Here is a 25,335-nt window from a genome sequence, read left to right on the forward strand (position 1 = left end):
CAGGATGCTGCCTGGTTTGGAGGGTAGGTCTTATGAGGAAAGGTTGAGGGAGTTGGGGCTTTTCTCTTTAAAGAAGAGGAGGATGAGAGGTGACTTAGAGGTTTATAAAATGAGAGGGATTGATAGCGTGGATGTGCAGAGACTATTTCCTCAGGTGGATGTAGCTGTTACTAGGTGGCATAAATATAATGTTTACGGTGGGAGATATAGAAAGGGATGTCCGAGGTAGCTTTTTCACCGAGTGTGGTTGGCATGTGGAATAGATTGCCTGCTGTGATAGTGGAGTCGGACACTTTAGGAACTTTCAAGTGGTTATTGGATAGGTACATGGAGCACACCAGAATTATAGGGAGTGGGATAGCTTGATCTTGGGATTGGACATAGCTCAGCACAACATTGAGGGCTGAAGGGCCTGTACTGTGCTGTAATGTTCTGATATAATCCTCAACTTCATTTTCCCACCTTATTCCCATAACCCTTGATTCCCTTACTGATTAAGGTTTATCTCAGATGTCAACAGGCTTAATGACTCAGCCTCCACAACTCCCCGCCACAGATTTGCTACCCTCAGCAGAAATTTCTCCTCAGCTGTTATAAATGGGCAACCCTTTACTCAGATTACATCCTCTCAGCACCTATCTTGTCAAGCCCTCCCTGGAGAATCCAACATGTCTCAATAGGCCACCTCATTCTTCTAAACTCCAGTGAGTACAGGCCCAAACTACTCAACCTCAAAAAACCTCCATTCCCAGGATCAACCTAATAAATCTTCTCTGGACAGCCCGTATATCTTTCCTCTGATAAGGGGACCAAAACTGTTCAGTATTCCAGATATGGTCTGACTAGTGCCTTGTATAAAACTTTAGGGAAATAGGAAGATCTCCCTACTTTTATACTCCACTCCCTTTGAAACAAGGCCAATATTCAATTTGCCTTCCCTATTACTTACTGAACTTGCATGCCAGCTTTGAGATTTATTCTCAAGGACCCCCCTATGTTCCTCTGTTGCAGCTTTCTGCAGTCTTTTTGTATTTAAATAATTTTCAGCTCCTTTATTCTTCCTACCAAAGTGTATAACTTCACATTTTCCTACATTATATTCCATCTGCCAAGTTTTTGCTCATTTAACCCATCTATATCCCTTTGTAGACTGCCATCCTCACCACTTGTTTTACTGGCCGTTTTGGATTCACCTGCAAAACTCTGGAACGGTGCATTCAACTTCGCTCAAGTCACTAACACATTGTAAATAATTGTGGCCCAGCACAGATCCCTGTGGCATTCAACTAGGTACAGGTTGCCATTCTAAAAATGCCCTCTTACCCCAACTCTTGTCTATTAGTTAGCCAAACCTCTATCCATGCTGATATACTACCCCAACATCATGCGTTTGTGTCATTAAATAACCTTTTGCATAGTACCTTATCAAATAGTTTTTGGAAACCCAAGATATTACATATACAGCTCCCCCTTATTGACCCTGCTCTTTACCACCTCAAAAGAATTGGAATAATTTGGTGAGGCATGATTTCCCCTTTGGGAAGGCATCGAGTCTGCTCAATTACTTTATTTCAATGCTCTATTACACCCTTCATAATGGACTCAACATTTTCCCAATGACTGATGTTTAGCTAACTGATCTAAAGGTAACTGCTTTTTGTCTCCTTCCCTTTTTGAACAAGGGTGTTACATTGGAAAACTGTCAATCTTCTGGCATTTTCGCAGAAGTTAAGGATTCTTGGAAGATTGGTAACAATGCATCCACTATTTCTGCAGCTACTTCCTGAAAACCAGATGCCGGAGAACTCTCTCACCCCACTGGTCTCCTTAGAACATTTTCCTCCAGTGATGTATTTATTTCCACACCACCCTTCTTTTGATTACTTAGTATTTTTGGAACATTAGAATGTGAAGACTGTTGCAAAGTATTATTTAACTTTGCTATTTCCTGGTTCACAACAGTAGATTAAAATCCAACAGGTTTATTTGGTAGCACAAGCCACTAGCTTTCAGTGCTGCTCCTTCATCAGGTGAGTGGGAGTTCTGTTCACAAACAGGGCATATAAAGACAAACCCAATTTACAAAATAATGGTTGGAATGCAAGTCTTTACAGGTAATCAAATCTTAAAAAGGTACAGACAATGAGTGGAGAGGGGGTTAAGCACAGGTTAAAGAGATGTGTATTGTCTCCAGCCAGGACAGTTACTGAGATTTTGCAAGCCCAGGCAAGTCGTGGGGGTTACAGATAGTGTGACATGAACCCAAATGGTTCATGGTGAGTGGAGAGAGTGTTAACTTGTGCTTGACCCTCTCTCCACTCATTGTCTGTACCTTTAAGACTTGCATTCCTACCATTTTGTAAATTGAGTTTGTGAACAGAACTCCCACTCACCTGATGAAGGAGCAGCACTCTGAAAGCTAGTGACTTGTGCTACCAAATAAACCTGTTGGACTTTAAGCTGGTGTTGAGAGACTTATTACCGTGTTCACCCCAGTCCAACACCAGCATCTCCCCATCATTTCCCAGCTCCCCAGTCTTGGCTCTAAAGGACCCTATGTTCACTTTGGCCTTTCTCTTCCTTTTCATATATTTAAACAAGTTCTCACCATTCATTTTCATGTTTATGTCCCAGCTGTTTACCTTCTCACTTTGAGAGCTCTGTTGGTTTTTTAAAACTTTCCAACTCACTTAATACAAATCTTTGGTTAACCAAGATTGATTTATTCCTTTTCTAGAATACTCCTTGTTCATCAGGATATACTTTTGTTAACATCTGCCATTGCTGATCAACTGTCTTTTTAGCTAATCTCATTTCCTAATTCACCCAAGCCAACTCCCTCATTCATTTGTAATTACCTTTAAGTTTATGACCCAAGTTTCTCAAGAGGCCTTACTAGAAGAAAATATGTGAAGTTAGGTTAAAACAGAAATTGGACTTGACTGCAATACTGCATTGATCAACTAATCAGTCATCCCTGATGTAGAATCTCAAGGCTGACATTAGTGAAATGCACCACTGCATATGAAATATATAAATACAAGTCACAACATTTAAGAGCAGGAAGAAAGTGGTTAGCTACACATTAAATTTAATCAGGCAAATTTTTAAGTATCCTTTATGCATCAGAAAACAAAACATCCAAAAACCAAACTAACTTTGCGTAGGAAGTCTATGACCTAAGCTGACAAGAGCTTTGCTGATCAAACCTAACTTGTGGGGTGGGAAGTCTAATTTGTTTTATGCTGACAGTTTTTGCTTCTAATCCAATCACCACATAAAAGTTCAGTCAAGGAGAATAATGCTGCTCAAGCAGATACTATCCAAATGGAATCAAAATGCAAGGTCTGGCCAGTTGGCCACTTGTTCCACAAACTGTCCAATGTTCCACAAACTGTCCAATATACCACTGAAGAATACAAAACCTTCTCTCCAACTCAAGGGATTTCCAAAAGTCACTACTTATTCAAACTAACTAATGCAGCAGGCACATCACAACTGAAAATATCCGAGTACAGAAACAAACCCCAGAAGTTTCAGACAAATACCCAGGGGACAAGATTTCAGTTACTTTTTCAGTTATAGCTTACCTTTACTGAATAAGCCAAAGAGATTGTGACTGCAAGTGGAAGACCTTCTGGTACTGCCACAACCAAAACAGTAACACCAACGATGAAAAATTTTACAAAATACTGAATGTAAATTGGAGTACACTCAGCCAGCCAAGGACGTTTCTGGACCCAGAATGTATCAATCACAAAATACAGAATAAGAATGAGAACTGTAATAGCAGACATCCCCAACCCTATGAAAGAAAAACAGATCAGAATTACAATATATAAATTGATAGAAAAGAAAACATTGCCACAAGTTACCTGTTACTTTTAACAGCATCTGTAAAATGATCACTGACAGGGACAGACACTAGCTGAAACTTGATCAGTTTTAGAAATATTCCAAACTTAATAATGTTTATTATTTCAATAAAAATAGATGGGCATAGTTCTAGCAAGGTGTAAAAACTGCAGACACTTCAGCAGACATTTGCAAATGCCCAAAAGGATCTTGCTGAAGAGGCCCTAGAATGTGGTAGTGTTTGCCAGTTCTAGAACATGGAGTAAAATTTGCATAACTTGTTATTATGGCATTGGAATAGTTAAGGTTGTACACCAACAATAAGCCACTCCATTCTTGAAATGGTTGATTATGGTGGTGTCAATCAAGTCTTAAGCTGATCTAAAGAATGAAGCTGGTCAGTCTTGACAACCTTAAAACAATTACATGCTGATCAGTGTCTGATTTATTATTGTCAGATGTATTAGCATAGTGAAAAGTATTGTTTCTTGTGCACCATACAGACAATGCATACCATTCATAGAGGAGAAAAGGAGGAGAGAGAGAGAGAGAGAGAGAGTGCAGAATGTGTTAGTCATAGCTAGGGTGTGGAAAAAGATCAACTTAAACTCTCTAACAATACACTATTACAATCACTTTTGAATTAAGAGGCTTAAAGTACAAGGAGTTATATAACATAAAACAAGTGTAAAGATAGAATTAGAGGGTATGCTGGGAACATCTTGCAAGTTGCTGCCATGCTCTGGCACCATCTTGAGTTGCACATTATTGGAACAGTTAGTTCTGAGTCGACCCAAGACCATATTTTGAAAACAAAGCTAAGTAGAAAATAGGCCACTTAAATTGGATCGGTTCGTATGTTAGGAATGTAACTGTCACTATTTATCATGAACCATAACAATTTTACCTATATTTTGTTACTCTATTTTATACCTTACTTTGAACACAATCCCATTGAAATTAAAATCTTATCAATTGGACTGACAAATGGAGTTTAATTTAGACAAATGCCAGGTGATGTATTTTGGTAGATTGAACCAGGGCAGGACTTACTCAGTTAACGGTAGGGTGTTGGGGAGAATTACAGAACAAAGATCTGGGGTACATGTTCATAGCTCCTTGAAAGTGGAGTCACAGATGGACAGAGTGGCGAAGGCAGCATTCAGCATGTTTGGTTTTATCGGTCACAGCTTTGAATACAGGAGTTGGAATGTGTTGAAATTGTACAAGACATTGGTAAGGCCACACTTGGAATACTGTGCGCAATTCTGGTCACCTTAAGATATTATTAAACTAGAAAAAAAGAGTGTAGAAAAGATTAGGATGCTACCAGGACTTGATGGCTGAGGGGTGATTTTAGAGGTCTATAAAATAATGAGGCTCAGATCAGCTAGATAGTCAATATCTTTTCCCAAAGGTACAGGAGTCCAAAACTGGAGGGCATAAGTTTAAGGTGAGGTACGCAAAGCTGTCCAGAGGGGCAATTTTTATACAGGGTGGTGAGTATCTGGAATAAGCTGCCAGAAGTAGTAATAGAGACAGGTACAATATTGTCATTTAAAAACATTTAGATAGTTACATGAGTATAGAGGGATATAGGCAATTGGGATTAGCGTAGGGGTTTCAAAACAAAAAGGGCAGCATGGACAAGTTGGGCTGAAGACCCAGTGCACCCCTAGATCTCTCTAACTCTACCCAACACCCTACCATTAAATCGAATCAGGACAGGACTTAATCTACCAAAATGCATCACCTTGCACGTGTCTAAATTAAACTCCATCTGTCGTCATTCTATGACTCTATAAGCATGCTCAACATAAAACAGTTAAATTCTAAACAATTTGACATTTTAAAACTTTGATCAAACATGTTCCCACTGGGCTAAAAAAATGGTTACGTAGAGACTGGTCTCAAATCAATAACATGTAATCGCAAGCACTGAAACATCACATCCATGTAATGCACACAAACATCCAATAATATCAGGACTATGGAATTATTTTGGTTTCAGTGATTAATTTTCATACCTGCTTTACCAATTTGAACAGCCAATTTTGTGAGTTTGCCTTGGAGCACAGACTTTTCTTTTTTGGGCAAGTTTGCTTTCTTTTTCTCTGTCATATCATCAGCTGTTTCATCACTTTTCAATGGCTGCATTTCCATAGCTGCCCCATCTTGAGCTTTAGCTGAAAAAAGCAAAATGGTCACGATTTAGAAGGACAAGAGGATTCTCCAGTTTTAGCTGAGTCGTTAGCCACAGAAAGCTAGTTTATTACATGGGAGAGGGGGAGGATAATGCCAGGTACCAGGATTGAGAGCTGTGATTAAAAGGTGGTTTGAAATTAGAACTGTCCTCAAAACAGAACTTGAGCTAAAGGTTTAAAATGTGTGCGCACGTGTATGTGTTGAGCAATGCTCAACTGCTTGGCTGCTTCAAGAACCAGCACAGGCATAATGGGCTGAATCTGTGATAAGTTTTTTTGATTCCATGATTAGTCATACAACTGCAAAAAAGATAGCTGATGAGTATAATTTCAAAATTAGTGCAGTATGCTACATACCTGTTAGGCTGTATATTCACCAAAAAGCATTTTTCATGTAATAAGTTTAAAAACACCCAGATAATGACATCCCCATGTACAATTTTATTGATCTTATTGAATGGCAGGGCAGGCTTGAGGGGCTAGATGGCCTACTCCTGCTCCTATTTCTTATGTTCTTATGTAATTTTTTCAATGTTAGAAGAGGATTGAAGAGCTCAAGAATTGTCATGAAACCCAAGTTATTGCAGTTGTGGATACATGACTGCTTAATAATCCCAACAGGTGTGACTACAAATTTAAGTGAGACCTCAAAGTGCAGTCAAGCACCAGCTGCCCTGTCTACGAGTTCATCTGACTGAAATACACCCAAGTTTATAATGTAGGAGGCTGTCATTCAGCTGTGTCCATCCCAGTTCTTTGAAAATCTATCCAGGTAGCCCCACTACACCAGAGCCTACAGTCTACCTCAGTTCTAAACATACACAAGCTTAGATGAAACTGACAACTACATGAAAGCACAACCGAAAGCAACAAAAATGTGAATATGACAGATCTAAAACCAAGGCTTGAAAATCTTTATTAAGTGACAAGCGTAAGCTTCATTAAGTTTTCATTGGTGCAATCATCAACTTGAGGATCTCAATTTGGGGCTATGTAAAGGTTACAATTTAGAACTAAAGTTTATTTATTAGTGTCACAAGTTGGCTTACATTAACACTGCAATGAAATCACTGAAAATCCCTTAGTCGTCAGACTCCATTGTCTATTCTGGTACACTGAGCAAGAATTTACCATGGCCACTGTGCCTAACTAGCATGTCTTTCAGAATGTGGGAGGAAATCTAAGCACCTGGAGGAAACCCATGCAGGCACAGGAAGAACATGCAAACTCCACACAGGCAGTGATCTAAGGTGGGACTTGAATCAGAGTCCCTGGCACTGTGAGGCAGCAGTGCTAACTACTGTGCCACCATGCCCATCCCTTTAATGACTGCAAGGTGATGGTAGTGAGCTGTTTCTACAGCAGTCCATATGGTGCACCTAGTGCCATTAGGGGGTTCCAGAATTTTGACTCAGTGACAGTGAACGAATGGCTATATGATTCCAAGTCAGGATGCTGTTTCAGGTGGCACTGATCCATGTGTCTGCTGCTCTTGTCCTTCTAGATGGTAGCAGCTGCAAACTTGGCAGGTGCTTCTAATGAGCTTTAATAAGTTCATGCTGTGCATCTTACAGACTGACACTTAATAGCAGCAGTGTGTAGAAAGTTTGCGGAAGGGATGCCAATCAAACAGGTTGTGTCTTGAATGGCATCAAGCTTCTTGTTGTTGGAGCTGTACCCATCCAGGCAAGTGGAGAGTATTCCATCACACTCCTGACTTGCACCTTGCAGATGGTGGACAGATTGAGTCAGGAGAAGAGTTACTCACCCCACAGAATTTTGAGCCTCTGACCTGCTCTTGTAGCCAGTGTTTATGTGGCTCATCTAGTTCAGTTTCTTGTCAATATTGATGGGTGATTCCATGCTAGTTTCCAAGTACTTAAAAATAATTTGAAGGCCAAGTTAACAGTACCACTGATCATGCCAAGGGCAATTAAAGCATTTAATATTTACCTTTGTTTCGATTTTCCACAGCTCCATCTTGCTTTTTATCTAAAAAAATAAAGCAATTTTATTAACTATATATTTACATATTTGGAGTTATTTAATGGTGCAAATAAGAATTGACATCTGAATAGATTGAGTTTTGTCACTGTTCCTTTTAGTTAGAGTCTCAAGTATAATTGTGCTTTCACTTCAAAAAAGTTTCACATGTTCAATTTGAGGCTGACCATCCATGCTTTAAGCATTAAAATCTCATTTACTAGGTCCTGCAAATGTGGGATAAGAGGGATATGACTGAATAGAAATACAAATATAGAAGATAGGAGCAGGTGAAAGACATTCGGCCCTTCAATCTGCTCCACCATTCATTACGATCATGGTTGATCATACAACTCAATAGTCTAAAACTACTCTCTCCATAATCTTTGATCCTGTTTGCCCTAAGTGCTATATCCAGCCATCTCTTGAATACATTCAGTGTGTGCCATCAACTACTTCCTGTGGTAATGAATTCCATAGGCTCACCACACTCGGTGAAGAAATGTCTCATCCTTTCCGTCTGACATGGTTTAACCTAAATCCTCAGATTGTGTTTAAAGTTTATTTATTAGCGTCACAAGTAGGCTTACATTAACACTGCAATGAAGTTACTCTGAAAATCCTCTAGTTGCCACAATCCAGCACCTATTCAGGTCAATGCACCTAACCAGTACATCTTTCAGAATGTGGGACAAAACTGGAACACCTGAACAAAACCCATGCAGACATGGGAGAACATGCAAACTCCACAGACAGTAACCTAAGCCAGGAATCGAACCCAGGTCCCTGGTGCTGAGACACAGCAGTGCTGACCACTGTGTTACTGTGCTGCCCCAGTGACTCCTGATTCTGGGTGTCCCTGCCACTGGGAATATCCTCCCTGCACGATTAGATGATTAATTGCATTTAGTATAAATGCTACAGACAATTTTAACTGCACAAATGGCACCACTTAAAGTTACTATTCTTGCCTCTGCTTGTTCAACAGATACTGCCCTATTTTGAGGGCACTTACTTGCAGGTTCTGGGATTTGAACCAATCCCTTACAACAATGGCTGCACTTCAAAAGTGTAACTTCATTGACCACAAAGTGCTTCAGGACATACAAACAAGATGAATGCCAATCATTTCCTCAAGCCTGCTCTACCATTTAATAAATCATAGCTGATCTGATAGTAACCTCAAATCTCCATCCAGTCTACCTGATAACCTATCACCCCATTCAGTGTTGTGGAAAGGATGTTAGAAATATTAAGTACATTGACACTAAGTTTTATTTGGCCAAAAGCTTCCTGTTTAGATAAGAAATAACCAACTTAATTTTAAACAGGTTTGCCCTAGTCTAGGATTCTCATGATTGAAATGATAGTTCTTGCCTCATGATCAGGAGTAGGCAAGTCTAGCAACAAAGCAGTTCCCAATTTAGAGAATTTCATAACAAAATCCAACAGGGATATAGGCAGTGGTAACATGCCAATGCAAAGAGGAAAAAAATTGATGAGCACTCGCTCAAAATGATCCAAATATCTTTAAGGGTGCAAACCTGATATTTTTAATAAGCTACAGGACACCAGGCTTGGTGAACAGTATCTTGTTTTCTACCAACTAAACAGAAAACCAGTCTGTGCGGAAAACTTTAGATATTTGTTTCATATGCATCTTCATGATTTTGTCCTTTTGAGACAGAATTGTTGGAAGAATCAGCATGCTGATCAACCTGTACTTTTAAATCTCAAAAAGGGTAAAAAAAGTGGTCAAAGAAAACATAGGCCCCTTAGAAAATGAATCTGGCAAGATAGTTGTGGGGAACTAGGAAATGGCAAAGGAGTTAGATGTTTTGCATTAGTCTTTACAATGGAAGATACTTTGAACATCCCATTAATACTAAAGAGTACAGGGTAAAAATTAAATACCATCACTAGAAAAGTAGTATTGGACAAACTAATGGGACTAAAGGTAGACAAGTCCACTGGCTCATGTGTTTGCATTCTAAGATCCTTAGAGACAGTGGATGCATTGGTTGTATTTTTCCAAAAATCCTTGGATTTTGGAAAAGTACCAGAGAATTGTAAAACTGCCAATAAAACATCCATATTCAAAAATAGGAGGCAGCAAAAAGAGTAACAGACTGTTTAGCCTAATGGCTATTGTTGGAAAAATGTGGAATCAATTGAGGAAGCAATAGCAGCATATTTGGAAAAATCAATCTCATCAAGCAGAGTCAGAATGGCTTCACAAAGGAAATCACATCTGACTAATTTATTAGGATTTTGAGGAAGTCTGGGGAAACCAGTAGATGTGTTGTATTTGGAAGTATCAGCAAGGTACCTCACAAAGTCATAGGAGCTCAAGATGTTGGAGGTAATATATTGATATGGATAGAGAATTGGCTAATGGACAGGAAACAGCAAGTGGGAACAAAAAAGTTCTTTTTCAGGTTGTTGAATTGTAATCAGTGAGATTTCAAAAAGGTTCAGTGCTGAGACCACAAGTGTTTACAAATATATATTAACAACTCAGGAAAGCAACAAATGTACTGAAGCCAAATTTGCAGACAGCACTAAAATAGGTGGAAAAATTGAGGGATTCAGTTTACTAATAGGCTAAGTGGACAAGAAGTTGGCAAATGGTGTGTAATGTGAGAAAATATTAATTTTGGAAGGGAAAAGAATGTACTTAAATGGTGAAAAACTGCAGAAGGCTGCAACACAAAGGCACTTAAGAGGTACTGGTGCACAAAAAAGCTAGGACACAGTAACAGCAGATAATGAGGAAGGTTAATGGAATGTTGGCTCTGATTTCAAAAGGGATTGGAGTATAAGAGTAGGGAAGTCTTGCTTCAGTTGTACAAGGTATTGGTGAGCCCACATCTGGAGCGGAGAGCAGTTTTGATCCCCATATTTAAAGAAAATTTTTTTTGGTGGCATGCCACTATGATCCCCAGAATGGATGGATTATCTAAAAGCAAAAGGTTAAGCAAGTTGGGACCCATTCTTTTAAATTCCAACATGTAAAGGTGATCTCCTTGAAACAGAGTATTAAAGGGCTTGATGGGATAAATGCTTGGAGGAGGTTTCCCCTTCCACAAGGTCTAGGACCTTGGGGCACAATCTCAGGATAAAGGGGTGCCAATTTAAAATCAAAACGAGAATCCCTCTCCCCCCCCCCACCAAGGGTTGAGTGTCTTTGGAACTCCTTACCAGAGCTTGTGGGGGAAAGCATCCATGTGTAAATTTTAGGCCGAGATAGATAGATTTGTGATCAGTAAGGGAATCAGGAATTACAGGAAAGGGCAGGAAAGTGGATGGAAGGATTGTCAAATCAGCCATGATCTATTGAATGGAAGAGCAGTCTGCTCCTGATCCTAGTTCTTATGGTCTTACGACCTGGACCATATCATGCATGTGCTTTGCATAGCCTAGTCCTGGAGCAAGGCTTGAACCCCGAGTTGGCTCAGAGTTAGGGGCTTCACCCACTGATCAGATATTGGTAGTAGTACAGGTTGTTATAAAGTTTCAAAGACATGTTGGAACAGAAGGACCTTTATTCTGCAGCTAAAGGTGGCCATGACAGATCTTTGTGTAAGATGTGGAAGTGCTCTAGTCCTCAGTACCAACACCCATCACCTTTTAAACAGGTAGTAGCTTGGTCCACTTGGAAGTACTTCTGTTTCAATAGGTTGTGGAGTTCAAATATCACCAGAGTCAATCATAACTAGGCTGCCATTTTAGTGCAGTACTTAGGTGCCATCTTTGCACATGGATTGGTGCAAAGGTCTATTCAGAGGAGTAAAGTGTGCCAGTATAGCAGTTAACTATCAACCCACACCTGTTTAATTGGTCATTCATTTCCCATTTACAAATGTTGATGTAGAATGGTACTTCAGTTGCCCAAAGAATAATCATTTCAGTGCAAATAATCTGATATGATATTGGTGTTCAAATATATGAAGCATTTTTTATTGCAAATGTTAAAATAATGATTCCAACAAGGAATCTAGTCCAGAAAGCCTGCATGGGCAGTACAGGCTATCTGAAAGATGCGTTGGGTTACAGGGATAAGACAGCAGGGTGGAACTAGGTAGAATATGCTTTCAGAGAGCCAGTTCAGAATCACTGGGCCAAATGGCCTCATTCTGTAGAGTGTAATTTTAGAAAGAAGCTCTCCAGCTTTCCAGACTGCTGTTAGTGATCCAATGAGTTAATCAAGAGATAGACAGACCAGAAATGAGAAACGGGAGGTGAATAGAACTCTTTCCAAATCCTATAGTGCATGATAACATAGGACAGTCTTAACTGGATTAGCAACCAAAGACAGGTCTTTGTACTTTTCATGACCCCAGAATGTGCTAAAGTGCGCTAAAGCTAATGAAGTACTTCTGAAACTTAGTAGGAACGGCGTAGGAAAATGCTGCAGCCAATTTGTACCCAACAAGCTCCTGCAAACATGAGCAGATCTGATTTTAAGTGTTGTTTGAGGAATGGACATTAGTTAAAAAAAATTAGGAAGCATACCAGCACTCATTAAAACTGGTGAAAACTACAGATTTGATAAAGTCCAGCAGTAGCCACAAACATACCTCTGGGCTCTTGTCAGACAGCAATCAAGTACCCTAAATGAGTAAACGTGCTCTCAAACAGAAACTCAGTGGCTTGGTTTAAGCTCAAATTGTAATGTTAAAGTTGACTTTAAACAGGCTACCAATGACATCAGGACTTTCAAAATCACTATTAAATAGACCATTTGGCCAGTTTACTTGGTGGAAATTTAAATTTTGTAAACATGATTAGTTTGTCATTCAGCTGACCAAATAAAGAAAAAATACTGCAGTTACACGATCATACTCCTAGCATGGAGGACAGCCAAAATACAGATTGATTGCTTTGGAATCCTGGTTGGCAGTGTAAGTGTTGGTAGTTCCAAAATTAAAAGCAGGACTCCCTCAGCACTATTATGGCAGAGGAAAGGCAAGCTGGATTTTGAAAGCATTTTTCACAACTTTAACCCAAAAGATGGCACAGCAATAAGAACAAGATTAGAATACGTGCTCATAATATAGTCAAGTGACTTTTGAAATATTGCTTCAAGCAGCTGCCATTTCAGTGGTTCAGGAACCATTTATCTGTATGCTTACTTTTTTTCTCCTCTTCCTCTCCAGATCCCAGTAATGTGAAGATGATTCCAGTTTGAGAGTTTACACCAACAGCTGTGACTACCATTCTTCCAGAACCTTCCATCACATGGGTACCTGAAAATAAACTCTAGTTAGAGCTGGCCATTACAGCAAACAAATTGATGATAGCCATTATTGTACACTAATAGCTGTTAAATATGAAAATATTGTGTTGTGTAGTTTTAAGGTAGGGCTGCTTTAAAAGGTGGTGTGTTTTATTACAAGAATCAATTTGCCTGGTATATATGCAGCAGATGAAGGATGCAGGCTAATTGATTTTAGCTAGGAATGTGAAACGGAAACAGAAAACGCTTAAAAATCTCAGCAGGCCTTACAGCATCTGTGGGGAGTGAATGGAGCCAATGTTGAGTCTGGATGACTTTGTCTGAGCCAAGGGAAGCAGAAAAGATGGGGGGGGGGGGGGGGGGACATTGGACTAAGAAGAAGGTACTAAAAGTGTCCATTAAGTGATCAGATTGTGTGAATGGCAGAAGAGGTACAAATTGTTAAGGGACTGCATGAGGAATGCAGCAGTTGCCCTGAAGGAGGTTGGCGTGGGGGGTGGCGGTGGCAGTGGTGATGGTTTACAATATAGAGCACAGGAGTGGAGACGTGGAAAAAAAATAAGGATGATTAAAAATGGACGAATGCAATTAAAGAACAAAAAAAAGGGGAATGGGGTGAAGGTGGAGGACAGCGTTCACGTTCTGAAGTTCAACTTCAGAATATGAATTCTCCTCTTCACCTCACACCACTTTTATTTCGTTTCTTTTCATCGCATTCATCCATTATCATCATCCTTCAGGGCAACTGCCCAATTCCTCAGGCAGTTCCTTAACAATTTGCACATCTGTTCTGCCATTCAGATGCTGTCAGACCTGCTGAGATTTTCCAGCAGGTTCTGATTTTGTTTGATTACAACATCCAAAGTATTTTGCTTTTATTTTAGCTAGGAATGTGTTACTTTGTAGAGTTAATGGATCTTTAGTTTTATTTTCTCCTGGGATTTGACTAGCTATGCAGAGTCATGTGAGCTTTGATTAGGTTGATTGATGGGGACAAAGTCATGTGATTAATGGGAGAAGCCACAATTGCAGGAAAGAGGACTTTTACTTTAAACACCAAGCAGTTGCTGCCTGAACTTGCTAGAAAAAGAAAACAGCTGTGTCTCTGTCCCTGAGGCTCTGAAAGCACCAGGACTGTTAACCCAAGACAAACAAATAACTGTTTTGCTAACTAATTTAAAGAGGGGTTTAAGTATATAAGGGAAATTTTGCTTGATTGAAACATAGGTTAGCAGTCAAGAGTTGTATTTCATCAAGTTTTGTTCAATTGTTAAAAGGTAAATCAAACAAATAGTGTTTTGATAAAAAGCTCCCTGGTTGTGTCAATAGAGCCACACCTGGAATGAAAAATCTTATCCTCACGTTAGGGTCTAGTCTGGCTTCATATATTTTAGGGTTTCTGATCTGGTACCCCAAAAAATATGAACTTGGGGGTTCATGCTTATTTGCACAAACCACCAGTGGTTTTATAGACATAAGAAATAGGAGCAGGAGTAGGCCATCTAGCCCTTTGAGCCTCCCCGCCATTCAATAAGATCATGGCTGATCTGAAGTGGCTCAGTTCCACTTTCCTGCTTTCTCCCCATAACCCTTAATTCCCTTGCCTACCAAAAACTTATCTACCCATGTCTTAAATATATTTAGTGAGGTAGCCTCCACCACTTCAACGGGCAGAGAATTCCAGAGATTCACCACCCTTTGAGTGAAGAAGTTTCTCCTCAACTCCGTTCTAAACTGTCCCCCCCCCCTTATCTTGAGGCTGTGCCCTCTGGTCCTGCTGTCCTTTGAGTGGGAAGAACCTCTCCACCTCTACCCTATCCATCCCTTTCATCATCTTATATGTCTCAATAAGATTCCCCCCTCATCCTTCTAAACTCTAACAAGTACAAGCCCAGTCTATTCAGCCTCTCTTCATAGCTCAACCCCCTCATCTCCAGTATCAGCCTAGTGAACCTCCTCTGCGCTCCCTCCAAGGCCAAAATATCCTTGCACAAGTGCAGCGCCCAAAACTGCACACACCACTCCAGCTGCGGCCTCACCAGTGCCCTGTACAGTTGCAGCAAGACCTCCCTACTTCTATATTCAATCTCCCTCGCTATGAAGGCCAGCATCCCATTTGCCTTCCTGACCACCTGTAGGCTGGGTTTTTGTGACTCATGCACAAGGACCCCCAGGTCCCTCTGCACCGTAGCATGCTGCAGCTTTTCACCCTGTAAGTAGTAGTCCTTCCTACTATTATTCCTGCCAAAGTGGATAACCTCACACTTGCCAACATTGTATTCCATCTGCCAGGCCCTCACCCACCCTATCTAGGTCCCTCTGCAGACTTTCTACACCCTCCGCACAAAAATGCAGAGATGACAAAATAGACAAATGCACGATGTAGCTTGTAACAGAATAATAATTCAGATTAGATATGCTTTAAAGCCAAAGTATTCATAGTGAGAAAACTAAACCATATATAATGAACATAGTAGAATTAGTAATGAACTTTGCAATTACAGCAAATGTAGGTGTTTTTACACAGTGATTTGTAGGTTGATTTTTGGAATAGGTTTCCTACATACTGTAGATGTCTGCAAATGGTGGAGACATTAGAATGCACTGACTAAAGCCGACTGCTAGGTGAACACATACGGGGAAACAGAACAAGCCACAAAATGAGACATGTCAATTCTGTAGTCTAATGAAAAAGATCAAGATGTGACCTCAATGTAATAGCAAAAATGATTCCAAACGTTTGCTTCAAGGCAACTTCAATGAGCAAAACAATGCAGTATGAGAACAAATGAAAAAAGCCTTTGCTCTAATTGGAATACACCAATCTAATTCTTGGAGGAAATAGGCATGGTAGATCAAAATATGACTGAATGCTAGGCTGGATGAGATGGCAGACCAAATGGACAACTATCATGGGATCAAAAGACTTTTACTCATCTTTGATTTTTTTCATGCCCTAAATGCCAAGAATGGGTCAGTTCTGAAGATAAAGAGTAAACTACTTGCTGGGTTATTTTTCCACATGGGTTTAGGGGTGTTTTCTAAACTAAAAAGTTTAGAAAACAGATGGAGGCCACTTGGCCCATCATTGAAAATTAATTGTCATCCTCATGCATGCATCATCCCAGTACCAAATGTTTGGATTTTTAAATTAATAATGCAGCCCTTCATTTTAACAACTGGCAAAGCATTCCATGCTCCAGCATGCTCTCCTACAAATACATTCTAATCTCCACACAGCAGTTCAAATTAATGATCCCTTGTCATGAACTCAAAATGAGTAAACCGACACCAAAACTCTACAATTTTAGAAACCTTAAATCAGACATCTATGTGCCACTGGAAGTAATCACAAAAATCTGAGACTTTCCTCAAAACTATTATCCAACCCTTGTACTGCATACCTCATGCGTAGAAACAGAAAATAAGAGCACGAGGCACCCTTATGGCCCTTCTAGCCTACTCCACCATGCATGATTGTGGCTGATCATCCAACTCAAAAGCCTGATCCCACCAACCCTCTATATCCTTTGATCCCCTTAGTCTCAAGTGCTAAATCTACCTGCCTCTTGAACATCCGATAATTTTGGCCTCAACTACTTTGTGGTAGCAAGTTCCACAGATTGGTCAATCTCTGGATGAAGAAATTTCTCATCTAGCCTAAATTGTCTACTCTGCATCTCCAGACCTGGACTCACCCCCCCATCAGGAACACCCTTCTTGCATCTACCCTGTCTAATCCTGTTAGAATTTAGAGATTTTTATGAGATTCCCCTCATTGTTCTGAACTCCAGCAGATACCGACAATCTCAATACCTGACTGATTTGATCTCTATCAGCCCCATCGTCCCAGAAACAAGTCTGGTAAACCTTCCTTGCATTTCCTCCAGAGCAAGAACATTCCTCCTCAGATAAGGAGACCAGAATGGCACACAATATTCTTGGTGGCCTCACCAAGGTCCTGTATAATTCATTGATATCCCTGCTCCTGTACTCAATCCTTTTACTTGGAGGCCAAAGTACCGTTTGCCTTTTTACTGCCTGCTGCACCTCCATGCTTACCTCAGTGACTGTACGAGGACACCTAGGTCTTGCTGCACATTCCCATTCTTAATTGGTAACAAAATCTGGCCAAAGTGGATAATCTCACATTTATCCAAATTATACTGTATCGGCCCTTATTTCCAATCAACTTGCCCATATCAAAGCTGAAGGATCTCTGCATCCTCCTCAAAGCTCAATCTCCTGGCCAGCTTTGTCACCTGCAAATTTGGAGATATTACATTTAGTTCCTAGTTCCAAATCATTAACTTAACTGAGTACTTGGATCCCAGCACTGATTTTCCCTATCTGCCAGGTTTTCTATCCATCAGTACACTACCCCCAACCTATGGGCTTTAATTTTACACACTAGTCTTAGTGGGACTTGACGAAAGCCTTCTGAAAGATAAAATAAGCCACATCCATTGCCTCACCCCTCTTCAACTCTTAGTTAGATCTGCTAAGAATGCCAGTAGAATTGCTAAGTATGATTTCCTGATCATAAACCCACATAGACTCTGCCCAATTCTGCCATTGTTTTCCAAGTGTTTTGCTATGAAAATCTTGGGTAATGGATCCTCGAATTTTCCTACCACGTAAGGCTTATCAGTCTACAATTCCCTCTTTTCTCTCTACCACCCTTTTAAATGGTGAAGTTGCATAGAATACTTTCCAATCTATAGGAACCGTTCCTGAATCTATAGAATCTAACCACCAACACATTATTCAGACCACTTCCTTAAATATTCTGGTATTTAAATTATCAGGCCTTCAATCCTCAAGTTTCCCCAATACCATTTCTCTAATAGATCTCCTCCAATTCCTCCCTCTCACTAAACCCAGCGGTTCCCAACTTTTCTGGTAGCTTCTGTCCTTTGTGAAGGCAGAACTAGTGTATTCAGTTGGTCGCCATTTATTTGTTCCCCATTGTAAATGCCCCTGTTTGATTGTAAGGGAGTTGTCTACATTTGTCTTCATTAATCTTTCTTCTCACATACCTATAGAAATTATTGCGGTCAGTTTTTATGTTCCCCACAAACCTACACATATTTTGTCTTCCCCTTCTGAAATCAATCCCAGTTTTACTTTTGCACTAGACAGGAACAAATTTGTTATAGTCCAATCATGCACTCCTTGAATGTTTGCCTTTGTCTATCTACCATCATCCTTTTAAGTAATGCTTCCCAACTTATCATTGCCAACTGGTGCCTCATATCATAGTTTCCTTTATAAGATTCAGAACCCTAGACTCAAATCAATGACATCACTTCCCGTCTTGATGAAAAATTCTATGTTATGGTTCTTCATCCCCAAGAGGTCTCAACTAGATTGCCAATTATTCCTTCCACATTTCAGGAAAGTATGGCCAGCTCTCTAGTCGGTTCTCAATGTATTGGTCCAGAAAACCAACCCAGATACACTCCAGAAATTTCCCTACTGTACTGTGACTAATTTGATTTGCTTAATCTATATGCAGATTAAAATCACCCAGAATGCCAGATGTTCCTTAACTGCTTTCATCTAATGCCATTCCCAATATCACCACTACAGTGTGTGTCTCTGTACACAATCCCTACTAACATTTCTTGGATCCATCCAGATTTCAATGGTTGGAGTGAAAATCCTTCCTCAGTACAATGTTAATTTCCTCTTTAACCAGCAATGCAACTCCACTCCTTTACCCTGGATGTCGAGTTCCCACCCTTGGTCACCTAGCGGTGATGTTGAGATTATGGAGACAATATCATATCTGTTTACATCTACTTGTGATTAATTCATCCACCTTATTGCAAATGCTCCACGTTTTAAGACAAAATCTTTAGGTTCATCTTTTTAATTTTACTGGTCCTATTCTCACTATTTTTCACTAAAGCCCTGTTGGAATCTGGCCTTTTGTTTCTCTGCCTAGCATTTTTCTTATTCCCATTTCTGCCTTTGACTTGTGTCCTTGATTCCACCTCCTGACTCCTTGCATAGGTTCCCATCCCACTGCCATTTTAGTTTTGATTCGTGGCAAAATGACTTTAGTCTTTATGGGGAACTTGACGACTGTTTTAGTCAAAAATTTTTCAATTACTCCTGGATATCACTTCTAATTATAAAATGCATTTCTTCCTTTTCAATTGCTTTTCTGGCTTGCATTCACTATAAATTTGTGTAATCATCATTTTAGGTACTGCAATACCCAAAAGGAGGATCATAAAAATACAGATAGTTTATATGGACTGAAGGGATTTTCATATCCTTGGAAGAATGCTGACTGTGGCTACACCAATAAGCCTGCAACATACCAGACCTTAAGTTACTTAATGAATGCAAGCCCCAAGTCCCATCAGTTCAAACTCCCAAAGCCAAAGGTTTTGTGCATCAAGAGATGATTGGGTTTCAGAAAAAAAAAAGAGGTTAATGGAAAGAATGTTTATCTTCTATTCGTTTATGGGATGTGCACAGCACTGATAAGGCCAGCATCAGCTGAGCTCCATCTCAATTGCCCATGGAACAACTGCCATTTAAGATTGCAATCCTACAAAATGTTAGAATTCTAGGATTTTTACCCAGCAAAGAGAGATATTTAAGTCAGGATAATATGCAACCCTTATCCTTCTAGGCAGAGGTCAAAGGCTTAGGAGGTGCTGTCAAAACTAGCAAGTTGCTTCAGTGCATCTTGTAGACAGTACACACTGCAATTTACTACTACCTCAAGAGCAATCAAGAGGGGCAATAAATGCTAGTGTAGCCAATGACACCCACGTTCCATAAAAAAGTGGAAATACAGCATACCCACGTTGGAGAGTGCAAAGGTTTGATATTGTGGATGGAGTGCCCACCAACTGGACTGTTTTTTTTCCTGGATGGTGAAGTTTCAAGTATGTATTCAGGCCAACAGAATGTATGACTGTCCTTTACAAACCTGTATTGGCTGCCTCGGATTAGCTTACACCTTCCCAAGTGTTCAATGTTATCCCTTAGTTTTCTTACTGTTGATGAGGCTAACCGGTCTGTAATTACCTGGCTTATGCCTTTTTTTTTGAATATGGGTGAATGTTTGTCACTTTCCAGTCCTTGGGTAAAATTTCTGCTCAAGGAATTTTGGAAAATTAGTATCTGCTATTTAAGCACTGAATGGAGCCTGGGGTGACCATATAAAATATTAATCTTCAAGAGTTTCCTTGTAATTAGCATTCCTCCCTTTATAGAGTCCTATCTTCATTCTAGCTTTTTTTAAAACTGAAATACTTCAGTACCTCTGCTTTTCCTTTATTTTCTAAAAGAGAGTCTGTGACAAGTTTTAACTACTGGCCATCTTTTAGTATGTCTTAAGCTTTTGCTTTGCTAAGATTGCTGCAGTATAATAGCTTCCTATTCCTCTGCCAAGGTAGTGTCTTCAGCCTCCCCCTAATTTATCCCTCACTAGTGCATTCACTCTCTTGTACTGTGGTTGAAATTCAATTCTGCTGCAAGATGCTAGCAGGACTACAGTACTTCTACAAGATTGAGAATTTCTGCTACAACTCAGCTGGACACATGGAAAAGAAACAGGAGCAAACTGACATGAACTAGCACAAAGTGATTTTATTGATAGGAGGGAGGGGGAAAATAACCATGGACCCAATGCTGAGATGCGATATGCAGTTAAAAGCAGATTTGGTCTAAAAAATTGTCCATTTACAGGCACTTGACTTAAAATATCATGGTCTTAAAACTATACAGATTCTATTGATCAAATATATATCCAAAATGTCTGAAGAAAATTAGAACATGTTGACAATTTCACAATATTCTGCAAGCTCTCAAAGGTTTACATTGGCTGTCAGTTATCTATATTCTTAATCCTTCCAATCTTCATTTCTATACCATGTATTTTTCACAATTTTTCTGTATTACAAGCTTGAATTGGGCAATGCTCTTTCTTGCTTCAGTTTTATGCAAATTTCAAGACACCAAGGTTGCTGACCAAGTTCATGTTTTTGATAAATTTTTCTCTCCCAAATGTATTCAACAACTCCCACCCAAGTTAGAATTCTACAAAGTACTGACTTGAGTCATAAGTGTATTTTGGCATCTTATCCCAGACAACACCATGGATGGAGCTTCCATTATTTTACCTTCCTTTCATTCTCCTGTACTTATTTTGTGGGCTATAAAATATCCAATGTCCGAGCACTTAGTTCACAACTGAATCCATCTTCAAGAAGCTTATCTAATTGATTAATCACTCCTATCCTTTCTGGTTTCTCCATTTCATTACATTTGAGCTAGCACAGTTTAATATCCAACCTTGCACAGCTAAAATTAAGTTGTTGCCAAAGTTATGACATCATACTCTTCCCAGGAGCAATTTCTAATTTCACTGCTTCTCTTCAGCCCTTTAACCCACCCAGTATTGGCCAGCCTGCTCCTTTCAGAGTAGTTCAATACACCAATTCAGAATTAAATTTCATATTTCAGACTAGGGAATTAATGTGGTCTATCAGGCTAGACTGGGGTTTTCACCCCTTGTACCATATCTTACCAGATAACAGCAGTGGATCTCTTTCTAAGCTCTTCTTCACATGGTCAGACTCCCCAGTCAGGGAGCTTTCATCAATTTTTAGGTCGTTTCCATGAATGAGCACACCATCGGCAGGTAAGAGGTCACCTAAAAATAGGCAAGGCACAAGTGTTAAGATAACCACAATTGCAATGAAGCATCATTTACCAATATTGGATATTTGAATCGTTGCATATTTTCCTTAATGTGTGGAGATCTTGCCTCTGCAGAGGAAAAACACCAGCAACAGCATTCAAGAAATGCTTCCTGTCTCGTGACCTTCACGTTCTGATGTGACCTCTCCTAGCTCCCAATCACTGACCTTCTACTTGCTCCAATTGCAACAGCCCCTATTATACAGTATAAAATCCATCTTTCCATCTCTCTTTTGCTTTAAGAGATAGATGCGTTGAGTTTTTCCAGCATTCAAAAAGGAAGAGAGACAGCAGGTCCAGAAACCCAGCACTCCTTGGCACTGTCTAACATGTATGAAATAAGCAATGTGACTGAGTCAGGGGTAGATGATTCGAGGGAAAACCAAAGTACCATGGTGCCTGAGGCTACTTTGAAAAAAAAAAGGGGGCGTTTGGAAGAACATAAGAACATAAGAAATAGGAGCAGGAGTAGGCCATCTGGCCCTTCGAGCCTGCCCCGCCATTCAATAAGATCATGGCTGATCTGTCGTGGCTCAGTTCCACTTTCCCGCCCTCTCCCCATAACCCTTAATCCCCTCTCATCAAAAACCCATCAACCCGCTTCTTAAAAATATTTAGCGAGGCAGCCTCCACCACTTCAACGGGCAGAGAATTCCAGAGATTCACCACCCTTTGAGTGAAGAAGTTCCTCCTCAACTCCGTTCTGAACCGCCCCCCCTTTATCTTGAGGCTGTGCCCCCTAGTCCTACTGTCTTTTTTGAGCGGGAAGAGTCTTTCCACCTCTATCCTATCCATCCCATTCATCATCTTATACGTCTCAATGAGATCTCCCCTCATTCTTCTAAACTCTAACGAGTACAAGCCTAGTTTATTCAGCCTCTCCTCATAGCTCAACCCCCTCAACTCCGGTATCAGCCTAGTAAACCTCCTCTGCACTCCCTCCAAGGCCAAAATATCCTTGCGCAGGTGCGGCGCCCAAAACTGCACACAGTACTCCAGCTGCGGCCTCACCAATGCCCTATACAGCTGCAGCAAGACCTCCCTACTTTTATATTCAATCCCCCTCGCTATGAAGGCCAGCATCCCATTCGCCTTCCTGACCACCTGCTGCACCTGCAGGCTGGGTTTTTGCGACTCATGCACAAGGACCCTGAGGTCCCTCTGCACCGTCGCCTGCTGCAGTTTTTCGCCCCGTAAGTAATAGTCCTTCCTACCATTCTTCCTACCAAAGTGGACCACCTCACACTTGCCAACATTAAATTCCATTTGCCATTTCCTGGCCCATTCGCCCAGCCTATCTAGATCCTTCTGCAGACTCTCCACACCCTCCGCACAATTTGCCTTTCCCCCAATCTTGGTGTCATCAGCAAATTTCGACACCCTACACTCGGTTCCCTCCTCCAGATCATCTATATAAATGGTAAATAGCTGAGGCCCCAGCACCGACCCCTGGGGCACCCCACTAGTCACCAACCGCCAATCTGAATAGCACCCATTGACCCCCACTCTCTGCCTCCTATTTGACAACCAATCCTCTATCCACGCTAACACCCTACCCCCAACTCCATGTCCTCTGACCTTCTGCAGTAACCTCTTGTGAGGTACCTTATCAAACGCCTTCTGAAAATCCAGAAAGACCACATCCACCGGCTCTCCTCTATCCACCGCCCTAGACACATCCTCATAGAACTCCAGTAAATTTGTCAGACACGACTTCCCTTTAATGAAACCGTGTTGCGTCTGCCCTATCAAGCAATTCCCTTCAAGATGCCTCGCAATTTCCTCCTTAATGACGGATTCTAACATTTTACCTACCACAGACGTTAAACTAACCGGCCTGTAATTCCCCGCCTTTTGCCTGGCACCCTTCTTAAACAACGGCGTAACATTAGCCGTTTTCCAATCCTCCGGCACTTCCCCGGAATCCAGCGACGTCTGGAAAATAACCACCAAGGCATCCACTATCACCTCCGCCATTTCTTTCAGAACCCTCGGATGCATTCCATCCGGTCCTGGGGACTTGTCCACAATCAGCCCCTCCAGTCTGTCGCGCACCACCTCTCTAGTAACAGTAATGTCATTAAGACCCTCCAGTCCTACCACCTTTCCATCACTAACACCCGGCAAATTATTCACGTCCTCCTCCGTGAAGACAGAAACAAAAAAGTTATTCAAGACCTTAGCCATATCCCCATCCCCTACCACTAGGTCCCCTTTCTCATCCGCTAAGGGACCAACGTTCACCCTAGCCAGCCTCTTCCTTTTTATATATTTATAAAAACTCTTGCTATCCTTTTTTATATTAAGCGCTAGCCCAGCTTCATAGCTTCTTCTACCCTCCTTTATCAACTTTTTTGTCAATCTTTGTTGACATTTAAACCTTTCCCAATCCTCTTCTCGCCCACTGCTCTTAGCTACTCTAAATTCCTCCGCTTTTAATTTAACACTTTCCTTCACCTCCTTCGTTATCCACGGCTTATTACCTCTCTTCCTACTGTCCTTTTTAACCATCGGAATAAATTTCTGCTGAGCACCAAGAAAGATCTCCTTAAAGATCCTCCACTGCTCCTCAGCAGACCTACCTTCCAACGCGCTCCCCCAGTCCACATTCGCCAATTCTTCTCTCATCCTACCATACTCCCCTCTATTCAAACAAAGGACACGTGTCCGGGAACCCACTTTCTCCTCCTCCATCTGCAACAGAAACTCCACCATACAATGATCACTCTCTCCAAGAGGATCCTTCACCTCAAGGTCCCTAATTCTACCCGCCTCATTACATAGCACCAGATCCAAGATAGCTCGCTCCCTCGTCAGCTCCAACACACACTGTTCCAGGAAACTATCCCGGCAGCATTCCAAGAACTCCTCCTCGAGCCCACCTCGTCCAACATGGGTCGACCAATCAATATGCAGATTGAATTCCCCCATAACTACTGCCGTCCCATTCCTGCACGCCGCACTTATTTGCGCGTTAACAGCCCGCCCCACCTCCAGATCATTATTCGGGGGCCTATAGACGACACCCACCAGCGTCTTCCTCCCTTTGCTGTTCCTAATCTCCACCCACAACGATTCCACTTTCTGCTCTTTGGCTCCGATATCATCCCTTGCTACCACCTTGATGCTGTCCTTAATCAGCAGAGCTACGCCACCCCCTCTTTCCTCCTGCCTATCCTTCCTAAACACTTGATAGCCCTGTACATTCATCTCCCAGTCCCTGTCACCTTGCAGCCACGTCTCTGTAATGGCCACCAGATCGTATCCATTTGTGTCGATCTGCGCCACCAGCTCATCCACTTTATTCCGAATGCTTCATGCATTCAG

General features: G+C 41.0%; 1 protein-coding gene across 4 annotated transcripts in view; it reads right to left on the bottom strand.

The window, feature by feature from the left end:
* The window catches only part of atp2b1a (ATPase plasma membrane Ca2+ transporting 1a), a 106,670-nt gene that overhangs the window by 31,919 nt on the left and 49,416 nt on the right, over window positions 1-25,335 (bottom strand). For all 4 annotated transcript variants that reach the window (XM_080191319.1, XM_080191321.1, XM_080191320.1 and 1 more), the window contains exons 5-9: window positions 21,836-21,961; window positions 13,178-13,291; window positions 8,013-8,051; window positions 5,883-6,041; window positions 3,591-3,805 (exon numbers count right to left, since the gene is read on the bottom strand). In XM_080191319.1, coding sequence (XP_080047445.1) covers window positions 3,591-3,805; window positions 5,883-6,041; window positions 8,013-8,051; window positions 13,178-13,291; window positions 21,836-21,961 — 653 coding nt within the window. The remainder of the gene's footprint in view (window positions 1-3,590; window positions 3,806-5,882; window positions 6,042-8,012; window positions 8,052-13,177; window positions 13,292-21,835; window positions 21,962-25,335) is intronic.

Source organism: Carcharhinus amblyrhynchos, chromosome 6 (assembly GCF_965287045.1).
Source record: "Carcharhinus amblyrhynchos chromosome 6, sCarAmb.v2.hapA, whole genome shotgun sequence".
In the NCBI taxonomy this organism is placed as follows: domain Eukaryota; kingdom Metazoa; phylum Chordata; class Chondrichthyes; order Carcharhiniformes; family Carcharhinidae; genus Carcharhinus; species Carcharhinus amblyrhynchos.